The sequence below is a fragment of the Danio aesculapii genome, chromosome 13 (assembly GCF_903798145.1).
Source record: "Danio aesculapii chromosome 13, fDanAes4.1, whole genome shotgun sequence".
Classification (NCBI taxonomy): domain Eukaryota; kingdom Metazoa; phylum Chordata; class Actinopteri; order Cypriniformes; family Danionidae; genus Danio; species Danio aesculapii.
The window spans coordinates 1,489,348-1,504,698 of record NC_079447.1 but is presented as its reverse complement, the minus strand read 5'-3'; the positions used below and the strand labels follow the sequence as shown (position 1 = coordinate 1,504,698).

The 15,351-nt window shown below is 33.4% G+C and overlaps 1 protein-coding gene across 1 annotated transcript; it reads right to left on the bottom strand.

Annotated features, from left to right (window-relative positions):
* Positions 1–109: 109 nt before the first annotated feature.
* Positions 110–3,674, bottom strand: LOC130239273 (homeobox protein vent1-like). Its single transcript, XM_056470359.1, has 3 exons — positions 3,542–3,674; positions 1,395–1,582; positions 110–304 (listed from the first exon to the last, which is right to left on the bottom strand). The coding sequence occupies exons 1-3, from the start codon at positions 3,672–3,674 to the stop codon at positions 110–112; spliced, it is 516 nt and encodes a 171-aa protein (XP_056326334.1).
* Between the last annotated feature and the right edge of the window lie 11,677 nt (positions 3,675–15,351).

Sequence of the window (15,351 nt, the reverse complement as noted above, 5' to 3'; positions counted from 1 at the left end):
GTGTGCAAAAGATCATGTTTTGAGCACACAAGAAGGCTTTTGGTGCACTCAAAACATGATCTTTTGCACACAGAATTGTTGCACAAATATAACTCCACACAAGAGAAGTTTAGAAGTAGCAGCATGTGAACAGCATCGGGTGTGTGATGTGCTGCGGCTGCTGCTGCTGGTGGTAGTATCCCACGCTGTGGTGCTGAAGTGACGTCATCGGTGGAAAAACAGAGGGAAGGAGAAAGTCTGCGGCACGCATGTCCTGCACCTCACGCTTCAGCTTCATCCGCCGGTTCTGAAACCACGTCTTCACCTATTACAATTACAAGACATGAAAAATAAGGAGACTCTTTGTTGATTGTTGAGTCTGTCATTCAATCAGTTTAGTTATTTAAATGGGGGTAAATATAAATAAATACATATACAGTTGAAGTCAGAATTATTAGCCCTGCTCTATATTTTTTCTCCAGTTTCTGTTTACCAGAGAGATTTTTTCCAAATCATTAATAAACAATAGTTATAATAATTCATCTCTAATAACTGATTTATTTTCTCTTTGTCATGATGACAGTAAATAATATTAGACTAGATATTCTTCAAGACACTTCTATACAGCTTAAAGTGACATTTAAAGGCTTAACTAGGTTAATTAGGGTAAAGTTAGGGTAATTAGGCAAGTCATTGTATAACAGTGGTTTGTTCTGGAGACAATCCAACACTAATATTGCTGAAGAAGATAATAATATTGACCTTAAAATGAGTTTAAAATAAAGGTTACCTCTCAGTTTTGTATTATTATTTTTTTGTTGGGTGGGACAAAGCTTGCTGTTTATATGATAGGGGTCTGGACCTGGTGCAGTTGCAATCTGAGCTGCATACAATGCTTTTTAATACCCATGCCTAACCCTACCCTATTGTATCTGACATTGCATCTCTGAGATACAGTATGTAGTCTGAGCTTGCATCATCAAGGCTGCATCCAGACACTGCTGGTTCATATCAGTAGGAAAATAACATGGTTTAAAAAACTGTCAGGTCAGAGTGTTGTTGGTTGTTTTTAACATTAATAACATCAAAGGTGTTGATGGGTTTAATCTTTTATAAACCCATGGAAGATCTGTTAACTTCTGAAATGATTTGGGGTTGTTGAGGAGTTTTGTGCTCTGAGTTTGATTGAAATGTAGTGTTTTCTTTATAATGTCTGTCTAATAGGTTAGTATTATCCAGTATTTGTATTTAGTATATGTGTAATTATGAAATGGAAAGTTTTTCAAAATTCAAATCATCTCTCTCTCACACACACACACACGCACACACACACAGACAGACACACACACACACAGACACACACACACACACACAGACACACACACACACTCACACACACACACACAGACACACACCTGAGTTTCAGACAGGTGCAGTTTCTCTGCTATCTTCCTCCTCTGAGAGGCTCCGAGGTAGCGGTGTTTGCTGAAGCTCTTCTCCAGACCAGAGATCTGATCGCTGGTGAATTTGGTCCTGACGCGTCGATTCTGTCCCGCTTCTGCTTCACTGTCATCACTCTCCACATCTGTATATCCACAGCTGTCTGAGGAGAGCAGCAGGAAACATGCTATCGTCATTTAGAGTAAACAGTGAACTATACTAGAGTAAACTGCATGAATTAATCTGGAGTGGTGATTCTATAGTTGCTATAGTAACACAGCAACTATAGTAATTAATATGGTGTGGTGATTTTATGGTTGCTATGGTCACACGACAACTATGGTAATCGATCTGTTGTGGTGATTCTACAGTTGCTATGGTAACACAACAACTAAAGTAATTGATCTGTTGTAGTGATTCTACAGTTGCTATGGTAACACAACAACTATATTAATTGATCTGCTGTGGTGATTCTACAGTTGCTATGGTAACACAACAACTATTCTACAGTTGCTATGGTAACACAACAACTATGGTAATTGATCTGTTGTGGTGATTCCACCATTGCTATGGTAACACAACAACTGTGGTAATTGATCTGTTGTGGTGATTCCACAGTTGCTATGGTAACACAACAACTATAGTAACTGATCTGTTGTGGTGATTCCACAGTTGCTATGGTAACACAACAACTATGGTAATTGATCTGTTGTGGTGATTCTACAGTTGCTATGGTAACACAACAACTATAGTAATTGATCTGTTGTGGTGATTCTACAGTCGCTATGGTAACACAACGACTATGGTAATTGATCTGTTGTGGTGATTCTACAGTTGCTATGGTAACACAACAACTATGGTAATGAATCTGTTGTGGTGATTCTACAGTTGCTATGGTAACACAACAACTATAGTAATTGATGTGTTGTGGTGATTCTACAGTTGCTATGGTAACACAACAACTATAGTAATTGATCTGTTGTGTTGATTTTACAGTTGCTATGGTAACATGACCACTTAGATCAATATTGATACATTTAGCAATTTAAACTAATTTCTCAAAATGACACTTTTGAAACAAATTTTATAGTCATTTATATTAAATTTAACTTATTTACAACAATTTATATTTAAAACTGTGGTGTATTGTAATAATACAACTAGGCACGGGCCGGTATAAGAACTAGATAAAAATATGACAGTTTCACAATATTGCAATTACTGCTCTAAAATATATTATTTTTAAATGTCTCGGTAAAAAACAAAAAAAATCCCCTTTGAACAAAATATTTTACTTTATGAAACATTTAAGATATGTTGGAGCAATAAACATGTCAGACTAAATAATTAAATAAGTCATTAACTGCAGCTGTCTTCGTTGGTTTCAAAAACACAGATTTCTTTACAATTTGCTGACCTAAATAACAAAAAAAAACGTAAATAAAAAATCTTACTCATACCTTAGAATGGTAAAGCAGAACATTTTGACAGTTTTAAAACCTTGACTTTTCCAAACCACTGTATACCTTGAACACGGTTATTGCCCCATACCTAAATACAACATATCCTATTTGTAGAAAACTACATTATAGGGTCACTTGTTCAGTATACTATAGAACCTAACTATAGAATCACCCCAACAGATTAATTACTATAGTTCTTCTTGTTACCATAGCAACTAGAATCACCACAACAGATTAATTACTATAGTTGTTCTTGTGTTACCATAGCAACTAGAATCACCACAACAGATTAATTACTATAGTTGTTCTTGTGTTACCATAGCAACTAGAATCACCACAACAGATTAATTACTATAGTTTTAGTGTTACCATAGCAACTAGAATCACCACAACAGATTAATCACTATAGTTCTAGTGTTACCACAGCAACTACAGAATCACCACAACAGATTAATTCTACTTTACTGGTACACCATAAAACCCAATTTCATTTCAACCCAATATTGGGTTTGTCCATATTTGAGTTGGGTAAAAACAGTACAGCATTTTTGGCTCAACATAGCAAATGGTTCAAAAGGAATGTATTGATTACTAGCCTATAAATGACTAAAGTATTAAAGAGCAAACTAAGATAACCCGGTGTATTGATGTCTACTTACTAGTAGGTGAAGCCGGGGCCTTCTCTGCTCCTGCAGCCGCTGTTTGAGGAGCTCCAGGAGCTTTTGTTCTGCTTTTCTCCTGATCATGGAAACTCTGAGAGAGCCACTCCACGGAGAACTTGCTGGGCATCATGATGTTTGTTCTGGGCTGAAGAAGAAGAAAAAGCGTGTTCAGAAGTCCTCAAGAGGTCTGTAGACTTTATTGAGGAGGCGCCGAGCTCGTTTGCATGCGTATGGAGCCTCAGTGCGCGTTTATAACGGCTGTAATTGAAGTTAATAGATGCTGGATGGGCTTTTTCACACGTTCTGCGGAGCTGCGATATCCAGGCGCCAGCGAGTCTGAGCACCTCGACTATCTGAGAAGAACAGATGAATAATCATCATCAATTGATACAATCAATGGACATCATCCACTCAAGACAAGACCTAATCCATCGGCCGATAATGTGAAGATGAAAGGAGCAGGGAGGATCACTGTTTCACTTACAGCGGGATTAAGTCTTGATCCCCATTGTTGCCCGATCGTCCAATCTAATATGCAAATGAGCTGTTTGTTTATTGCGTTGAAGCGGGGAATATGGTTGTGGAGCATCTCCAGGTACATGTCTGTGCAGAGCTGGCTGCTTTGTCTCTGGTCTGCTGCTGCTGAGCGGGAGGAAAGAGGAAAACGTTTGATGTCCGATGGGGAAACATTTAAATGCGGGTTTGGCGCCTCGCAAACTCCCGCGAGTCTCGGTCAGGCTTGGAGACGCTGAAATACAAAGATATCTGTATTGTGAAATACCCCACTGCATGAATATAAGCGAATAAATATAAAAACTACCACACACAAACAGTTGAGGTCAGAATTATTAGCCCCCTTTGAATTTGTTTTTCTTTTTTTAATATTTCCCAAATTATGTTTAACAGAGCAAGTAAATGTTCACAGTATGTCTGATAATATTTGTTCTTCTGGAGAAAGTCTTATTGGTTTTATTTCGGCTAGAATAAAAGCAGTTTTTAATTTTTTAAACAATTTTAAGGTCAAAATAAACAGGGGGGCTAATAATTCACACTTTAACTGTATATACACACAGATTGGGTCAACCCATGCACTGTAAGAAATATCTGTAAATACTCTTAATTAATTGTCTATATATTGTGATTCAGGTGTTTTATGTTTTGAATGCATTGTGGGACCTTGATCTTTTCCCCAACATCATATTGGAATATATTGACATTGGAAAGTTGTAATACATTACCTTTGTTAACAGTTTAAAGTGATGTATTGTCTGGGTTGGCGCTTTAAATCACAGTACAAAAGCCTTGTAATATACTGCCAGAATTGTTTCTGTTTAGTTATCTAACATCTATATGCATTACAGCATAGTATTAATCACTATGCATTATTTGTATAAGTTTATATCAATAAAAGTAACCCAAATGTTGGATTAAATGTGGTCTTATTTATTTAATTAAAATAAATAACCAGTAGTTGGTTTAGTCTGTATTAAACCCATAACTAGGTTAAAATAGCCCAGCTTTTGTATAATAACCCAATACAGAATCTTAAATAAAGTGAAAACAAAATACAGAAGCTGCAATTAATGGATATTTTGATAATGTAGGTTAAAAGTCATAATGTTGATGTATTTATATAAACTTGTTTTTCCATATTTTGACCATTAACAAGATTGAGATCTTGATGAAATTATAGGTTCTGCAGATGTTTATATTTTAGATCTTTTTAAATAAATAAATAAATGTTTACAGATTAATATAATGTTCACTCATTTTTGCTGCTTGTTCAAACTACATATTTAAATTGAGCTGAAACTACACAATTCTTCAGCTTTTTTGGGGGTGAGCTTTACTGTTTTATGTTAACTTTATGATTTTATGATCAACTTAAAATTGTAAAAACAACATGAAGGGATTGCATGAAAATGCATTTTTTTGTGTAAACATTAGATTTTTCTGTAAATATCTGTAACTTAATTTACACATTTTGTGCAGTTTATGATTAAATATCAGCAACATCTGAAGAAACTTAAGTGCAACATCAAGACCTCAGAACATGTAGACTTGCGTTAAAAAAAACCTTTCTCCATTTTTTATTTTTTATTTTTTTATTTTTATTTTTTATAAATTTTTTATTATTATTATTATTATTATTTATTTTATTTTATTTTTTCATTTTATTTTATTTTATTTTATTTTATTTTATTTTATTTTATTTTATTTTATTTTATTTTATTTTATTTTATTTTATTTTATTTATAATGTGTTATTACATCCCTATAAATATTTTCACATTTTACATGTAAAAAAAGGAGCAGCCAAAACCATATACTGTTTTAAAATAGATGTTAAATACATTGAAATATACACATCAAACTATATTTATGTATAAATACATATAAACATATTAGTAAGACATGCATATATGTAGATATGTAGATTTCAAAATACTCAACTGAAAATCTTCATCAGGCTTCTATTCTTGATCTAAAATCTGTTGATTGTAGGATTTGTTAGAATGAACTGTTAGACATTTTACTATTAATAACACTGAAAACTGAAAAAAAAGATGCACTCTAAATAAATGTTGAGTTGTTTTAACTCAATGTTGAGTCAAATGGACAAATCTAACTGTTTTTTTTATTAAATTTTAATTATTATATACAATTGAATTCAGTATTATGAACCCCCTTGAATTATTAGCTGAATTAATTATTATTGTTTATTTTTGTCCCCAATTTCTGTTTAACGGAGAGCAGATTTCTTCAACACATTTCTAATCATAATAGTTTTAATAACTCATCTCTAATAACTGATTTATTTTCTCTTTGTCATGATGACAGTAAATAATATTAGACTAGATATTCTTCAAGACACTTCTATACAGCTTAAAGTGACATTTAAAGGCTTAACTAGGTTAATTAGGTTAACTAGGGGGGGTTACGAATTCGTACGAATTAGCCACTAAAAAAAAAGTTACGAATTGCCGTGAGATTGTGTTGGAATTAGGCAAGTTATTGTATAATGATGGTTTTTTCTGGAGACTATTGAAAATAAATATATTGCTTAAAGGAGCTAATAATATTGACCTTAAAATGGCTCATAACAATTAAAAACTGCTTTTATTCTAGCCGAAATAAAACAAATAAGACTTTCTCCAGAAGAACAAATATTATCAGACATACTGTGAACATTTCCTGAATCTGTTCAACATCATTTGGGAAATATTTAAACAAGAAAAAAGATTCAAAGGGGGGCTAATAATTCTGACCTCAACTGTACAATAATATTCATTCATTTTCTTTTCGGCTTAGTCCCTTAATTAATCAGGGGTCACCACAGCGGAATGAACCACCAACTTATCCAGCATATGTTTTACACAGCTGATGCCCTTCCAGCTGCAACACATCACTGAAAAACACCCATACACACATGTACACTACAGACAATTTAGCCTATATACCCAATTCACCTTTACCACATGTCTTTGGACTTGTGTGGTAAACCGGAGCACCCGGAGGAAACCCACATCAACACAGGGAGAATATGCAAACTCCACACAGAAATGCCAACTGACCCAGCCGAGGCTTGAACCAGCGACCTCTTTGCTGTGAGGTGATAGTGCTACCCACTGCGCCACTGTGCAGCCCCTATATACAATAATAGTATAATTTAGTTATAAAAACTGTATAATTTAGTATTTAAGTACAGTATAATGTTAGTATACTTTAGTGTTTACTACATTAAACTGTGGTGTATTTTAGTATAATTTACCCTACAGTTGCTTAAACTAGTATTGGGTCATTTGTTTATATTACTATAGTTCTTGTGTTACCGTAGCAACTGTAGAATCATCCCAAAATATCAATTCAAGTACTTTATACTTGTGCACAAAAAACGTGAGGTTGTTGTAACCCAAAGTTGGGTTTATCCATATTTGACCCAACTTTGGGTTACAACCACCCAGCATTGATTATGTTGTGAAAAATACCTTTTAATGATGATATGCAGACAAATCAAGCGTGAATCTATCAAAAAATGCTGGGTTGTTGTCTGGGTCAAACAGGCACTAACACAGCTTATATCGACTAACAGGTGGGTTAAACAAAAATTATCTAAAACTAATGTAAAAATTTGCCAAGCGCTATATTTGTCCATATTTGACCCAACATTGAATTTTGACCAAGCGTTTAAGAGTGTTTAAGGTCTGAATATGAGTTATTAAACTCCACTGGCTTTCAGTTACCAGTTCTAAATTATCCACTATATAGCACATTTCCACTGTGTGACCAACACACACACACACACACACTGAGACGCGCTGGAGCCAGTCTGTTGGGATTATGTGGAGAGTGTAAACTCATCAATGGGTGACTTAATTAGGACTAATTGCAGAGCATGATCTGCTCGTTAGGTCTCGTTTGAAGTGCGGCTCAGACAAACACCGTGAGTTGACCCACACACACACACACACACACACACACACACACACACACACACACACACACACACACACACACACACACACACACACGCATATGAAAGCGAGGATCAATGAGCGCCGGTTTGTTTAGGGCTCCGTCGGCGCCTGCGCTTCATTTAAATAATTCTCACTCCTGTTATACTGTCGCCCTCAATGACAAACTCCTCATCTGTGCACAAATGGCCACCTTAAATACAGTGATTAATGAAGAGACTCTAGAAAAAGAAAATATTTATAAAAAGATGCAGTTCTCATGAAGCTTCACACTAGTAAAAATAAATGAAGGCACTAAAAGCCTAAGCGGCATCTCTTAAAGGGGTAGTTCACCCAAAAATCAAATATACTCTGCCTCAAATGATCATATATATAGACCCGTAGCCAGCCTGGTGAAGGGGTGGTTCTTCTTTTTCTTTTAAAGTGGACCTTTATGTAGTTATTCACCTCATTTTACATTTAATTATGGGGTATAAATAGGTTGCATTTTAGGAATATTTTAAGCACAGTTTTTTGCTGGATTAGCTTGTTGGATGGTATCATAACCACACTTATTGATATACCAAAAACATTTCCTAAAGATTTAGAATGAAGAAATATGAGAGCAAAACTTATTTTTATATACAAATTCATTATTTTAAATTTATTATTATTATTTATTTTTACATAATATATGAGAAAAATATGAATCTGTTAGCTTTAAATCAAAACTAGCCTATATTGTCATTTAAATATCATTCATTTAAATAAACTGGCCAGCGAATCCATCTGTCCTCAGTCAATTCATTATGGCACAGCAGTCCAAATAGGACAAATGAGCTATATCAGTGAGGGGTGGGTCTTTTAAACCACCCGAACACCACTGGCTATGGGCCTGGTATTATATATATATATATATATATATATATATATATATATATATATATATATGTATGTATGTATGTATGTATGTATGTATGTATGTATGTATGTATGTATGTATGTATGTATGTATGTATGTATGTATGTATGTATGTATGTATGTATGTATGTATGTATGTGGATGGATGGATGGATGGATGGATGGATGGATGGATGGATGGATGGATGGATGGATGGATGGATGGATGGATGGATGGATGGATGGATGGATGGATGGATGGATGGATGGATGGATGGATGGATGGATGGATGGATAGATAGATAGATAGATAGATAGATAGATAGATAGATAGATAGATAGATAGATAGATAGATAGATAGATAGATAGATAGATAGATAGATAGATAGATAGATAGATAGATGCAAAAACCTTTAAATACCACCTTAAATTTTATTCTAAAATGAGCCATTTATTCAAGCTCTTATGTGTGGAGTCAGTAATTTTACTTTTATGGTAAAGAAAATATAAAGAGGCTGAGAAAAATGCTCATTATAAAGGAAAATTCCAGATGGCACTTAGAGGTTTTTGGATCTGAACTCTTCATATATATATGAATACAGTTGAAGTCAGAATTATTACCCCTCTTGTTTATTTTTTCCCCAATTTCTGTTCAACACATTTCTAATCATAATAGTTTAATAACTCATCTCTAATAACTGATTTATTTTCTCTTTGTCATGATGACAGTAAATAATATTAGACTAGATATTCTTCAAGACACTTCTATACAGCTTAAAGTGACATTTAAAGGCTTAACTAGGTTAATTAGGGTAACTAGGCAGGTTAGGGGAATTAGGAAAGTTATTGTATTCTGACTTCAACTCTGTATATATATATATATATATATATATATATATATATATATATATATATATATATATATATATATATATATATATATATATATATATATATATATATATATATATATATAATCTATTTTATTTCTTTTGTTATTGAATGAACAAAGATATTTTGAGGAAGGTTGAACACTCATCAGTGTTGGAGTAACGCATATCTTTAGAAAATTGACTAATATTATTTTTTAGTTTAGTTCATTAGCTTTAAACTGCTGAAATAAATGACAGACCGACAGGAACCAAGATTTCTGTGATTTCTCCTTATTCTGAACATATGGAAATAAGGAAAATAGTATATCTCAATGCACTGTGATTTCACTGCTCTCATAAGCAGGGCTGTGCGATGTGGCAAAAATGCAATCTGGATAATTGTTTTCCATATTGAACAATAATGTTATATAATTCGATATCAGTTGTTAATGCTATCAGATTTAAAATAGTACCCCAACAATGACTGAAGCCACAAAAAGTAAAGGGTCCATTGGCAGAACATATTTTTGGCTAATAAATTTTCGGTGACCGACAATTCTGTGCATCTCTACTATCAACACACTTCTATATTCCCATTGTTGCACATTTCTGCTGTGTGATTGGCCCTTAGATCAATATAGAACAAAAGTGCAGAGCTTATGAATGTTATTGACATCAGTTTTATTGATATTCAATATATTCGATTGGTTTATGGGCCCAGCTCTACTCATAAGACAAAAAAGTAGACAAGTAGCAAACACATTGCTTTACACTTTCATTAATCTGCATATACAGCATATAAAACCATTCAGAAGTTCTCAGAAGATGACATTATCCTACATTATTATTATTTTAAGTGTTTTCACAGGTAAAGGAAGATGATACGGTGTGTTGTTAACTGCAGAGCTCCTCTATTAAAAAGAGAAGAAAATAAAATCCCTGCAAGTTCTGAAAGAGATCAAGCCTCAGCAAAGGTAAGAAACAGTAATGCAAAAGTAACTCAAAAGTGCATTGCTCACCATCAAAAGTAATGAAGTAACACAACTAGTTACTTTATTCGGTAAGTAACTCAATATTGTAATGCATTGCTTTCACAAGTACCACTGATAAACATTGACTTTCAGAGGGAAGACAAAAACTAGAAGTCAATGGTTACAGGTTTTAAGCATTCTTCAAATTATCTACTTTAGTGTTCAGCAGAATAAAGGTTTGGAATAAGTAAAGGGAGAGTAAATGATGAGGGAAATCAGTTAAACATTGTTTGGGGTTTAAGATAAACAGCTGCAGAGAAAACAGTGGCTTGTTCCCTCCTAACTTGATGTAACATATATGTAATGACAAAAATGTAAGACAGCAAATATTTATATGTTGTTTTAACTTATTTTAATAAAGTAATCATGTTTTAACTAACTTTTTAAGTTATGCAAAGTTTAGCTCAATATCTGTTTGTCAGATGTAAGTTGAGGTGACTATCATAACAATATAACATCCATATTAAATCCAACGTTGTGTTACAGCAAAGCCAGCATTTCTATAGTTTACAGCATGTGATGTAATTTCATGCACAGCGTCGTATCGCAGCAATAAACTCTGAAACTGAGTTTGGATTAGAACCAAACAAACAGGCTTTACACCCTGAAGTCATCCTGGAGGCTTTGTTCAGCAAACCCACCCAGAAACTAAAACGCAACATCAAGGCTTTTATTACAGGCCTCTTCAAGTAATGCTTGTGTTGTGCAACAAAGGGTTTCTAAACTGCCCATATTAGCACCCTAAAGGCATAGATTAGTGCCTGAAATGCACATCAGTGTAGTGTAGATGTTAAAGTCTACATCTTTAAGGGATAGTTCACCCCCCCCCCCCCCCCCAGTTTTATTTATTTTATTTTCATTGGTTATCAGTAATGATAATAACAGTATTCTTTAACATTGGCTTAATTCAATAGGTATAGCATGGCTGATAGCATTATGAAACAATAATAATAATACAAATGATTTATTTACACATATATACCCTGAATCTGTAAAATATCAGCTTTACCTATTTTGTGATTAATGTATTTATTTATTCCCTCTTTATTTCTGCTTTTGAGTTGCATTATGTGATCTTGATCTTTCTTCCAACAACTTTTAACCTAGAAAAGTGTGAAAAAGTGACTTTTATGGACCTTTTTAATAGTTTAAAGTGATATATTGTCAGTGTTGGTGGTGTATATTATGCTACAAAATCTTGTAAACTGCAAGTACAATTCATTAACAGACTTTTACAGTGTACATACACAAATATATACACACATACTGTAGGAAACCTGGAAGTATATAAGTATAAAAGGGAAAACCAAGAGAATATGAATGAAAAAGCTCTGATAAAAAGCATGTAAAAACAGGTCAAACAGACAGCACAGTTTGTTGTCATCTTAAAAGACATCGTAATTGTTTCTCCTTCATCACTCTAGATCACTTCAGTTTCACTAATGGAGATCAAACTATCATGCATTCGCTTCTCTGTTAATTAAGGCAGAGGATTAGTTTTCTCCAGTCCCACAGTGTCTATAAAATAGGATTATTGTTTCACTGTAAATAAATCCATGCTGCCTTAATCTTTTAGTTGAATCAAATCAAACTTTCCTCCATTTCTAGTGAAGAGAAGGTACAATGAAAAATAATGATTCACTGCAAATTGTTGCAAACATTTTAGATAAGCTGAATTTAAATAAACAAATGAAGCTGAACATTACTAAATATAATTTGTTTGTTTAAATGCAGCACATATAAATTGTTTGCAACCACTTACCTTAAAAAAATGAGTAAATATTATATTATATATAATAATATTTTTTTTTTCAGAGTAACAAGAATGAAATGTGTATGAAAAAAGGTAATAATAATGAAATTATATTAATAAGAGGAGAAATCTCACAACAAACTTTCACTCTAAACTGGATTACACTGAAAATGATTCAAAGATGATTCCTTGAATTTACTAAATTTTAAAGTGAGGTGGTTGTAAACAATTTAAATAAGCTGAATTTAAACAAATAAATTAGGTAGAGCATTACTAAATTTCATTTGTTTGTTTCAATCCAAGGGCATCACGGTGGCGCAGTGGGTAGCACAATCGCCTGACAGCAAAAAGGTTGCTGGTTCGAGCCCCAGCTGGGTCAGTTGGTGTTTCTGTGTGGAGTTTGCATGTTCTCCCTGTGTTGGTGTGGGTTTCCTCCGGTGTCGTTCATTAGTTTTGGGACAACTTTGATGAAAGGTTTTGACCCACTTCAAATCAGGTCAAATGTTAAATCACATTTTTGTTTTGATATTAAATAACATCTTTTAACTCCCTAAAAGGTACTTTAAACTCAGCTTAAATTGAGAATCAACCTAACATTTGCTCAAGACAACCCAAAACCAATGATTTTAGTATACATATTCACTATTATAGCCTGTTATTGTTGCTTTTTATTGGTTTTCAAGATTGCACTGCAGGTTTATAAAACAAAACAGGGATTTTATTTATGTTGTATGACTTTAAATTTGGCGGTTCATTCCACTGTGGCGACCCCGTATTAATAAAGGGACTAAGCCGAAAAGAAAATCAACGAATGACTTTACATTTAATATTGAATAAAATAATGTAGTCTGACTTTTTAATCCTTTCTTGATTATTTTTCTCACTCTCAAGTGGTTTTAAACATTTACGAGTTTCTGTCTTCTGTTGAACACAAAAGATATTTTGTAGAAAGACGAAAACTGGTAACCATTGACTTCCATAGTCAGAAAAACCAATACTATGGACGTCAATAGCTTCAGATTTCCAACAATTTTCTAAATATCTACTTTACTTTTGTTTCCACAGAAGAAAGAAAATCAAACAGGTTTATAAGATGTCCATTTTCATAATCAAACTGTCTTTATAAAGTGGTTTTCTTTGACACAAGCATTATATAAACTAGACAATATTATTGAACGAACACTTTATTATTAAACATTGTAAAACATTCTGATACTTGTTTAATAAATGAATTCATTTTTCTTTATGTGCATGTGTGCGAAATGAATTTGCTCTAGGAACTTGCTGTTGCCTGTATCCAAATGTTTTAAGACTTGTATACTTAGTTAAAACAATTTTAAAAATGTGTGTGTGTGTGTGTGTGTGTGTGTGTGTGTGTACATGCCATAAAAAGCTCAGTTTGTTGTAGTTGCTAAATCCTTTAGTATGTTAATTCTTTATTAAGTTAATAAATTAATTATTTTGTGTATATTGGTGTGAAATGAAGATGTTGAAAGAATTTTTGGTTTCATTGTAGCCTATTATTATCAATTCAAGACGTGTAAATTAACATTTCATTCATTCATTCCTTTTCTCTTCGGCTTAGTCCCCCCATTAAGCCGGGGTCGCCACAGCGGAATGAACCGCCAACTCATCCAGCATTTGTTTTACGCAGCGGATGCCTTTCCAGCCACAACCCATCACTGGGAAACACATACACATATGCACTACGGACAATTTAGCCAACCCAATTCACCTGTACTGCATGTCTTTGAACTGTGGGGGAAACCGGAGCACCAGGAGGAAACCGACGCGAACGCAGGGAGAACATGCAAACTCCACACAGAAATGCCAACTGTGAACTAGCAACCTTCTTGCTGTGAGGCCACTGCTTCGCCCATATTAACATTTCATATATTTTAAAAAGTGTGTGTGCCTGTCTGTGTGTGTGTGATAAGAAGTTTGTTCCATCAGTTAATACATTTGTGTGTGTTGATGTGAACTGAATGTACTGTAAGAACTGCTGTTTTAAACATTGTGCTGTTGAAGAACTTATGGGATTTAATTATTAGAAATTACATCCTAAAACCGAAAATGAATTCAAAACAAACTTGGTCACGTGTCATTTCAAAGTGCATTTGCAAACAGTTCAATGATAATTTCAATGAAATAAAATAATAAAAATAAAGTAGAAATTATATTGAACTTACCGAATTCCGTTGGATAAAGATGACTAAATGAAATTGAGTAAGTCTAACTTAATTTGTTTGTTTAAATTCAACACAAACAAATTATATGCAACAGCTTGCCTTAAAAAATTAAGTAACTCCAATGAATCATTTTTTCAGTGTAGCATATCCACTGTGATTTTTAAGGAATTGCATCATGAAACACAGTTATTTACTAAATAAATGTAATCAATAGGTCTATATGTGCAAAAGCTTAACTGTTAATAAATGCAGAGTTCCACACCATTCATTCATGTTGTCCCAACACAAATCGATTAAGTAAACCTAACACTTTTAACTAATTTATGTGGATTGAGCATAAAAAAATTAAGTTGTCCCAATGAAATCTTAAGAATTGTGTTGTTTCAGCTCATTTTAAATAAGTAGTTTCAACAAGTAAAAAAAAAATATATATATATATATAAATATATATTTTTATAGTATAGTTTTAACATCTCTCTAATTCAAAGGAAACCGATCACTGAAAACAATATTCAGTTTGGATTTACTCAAATTTTTAAGTTAAGTTGTTGTAAACTATTTATTTGGGTTGAGTTTAAACAAACACATTAAGTTGAACATTCCTAAA

Excerpts from the sequence above, each read along its gene's own strand:
- LOC130239273 (XM_056470359.1), bottom strand. The coding sequence starts at position 3,674 with ATGATGCCCAGCAAGTTCTCCGTGGAGTGGCTCTCTCAGAGTTTCCAT. Across the intron at positions 1,583-3,541 it reads GGCCCCGGCTTCACCTACTA|ACAGCTGTGGATATACAGAT; the intron begins GTAAGTAGACAT and ends TGCTCTCCTCAG. Across the intron at positions 305-1,394 it reads TGCACCTGTCTGAAACTCAG|GTGAAGACGTGGTTTCAGAA; the intron begins GTGTGTGTCTGT and ends TAATTGTAATAG.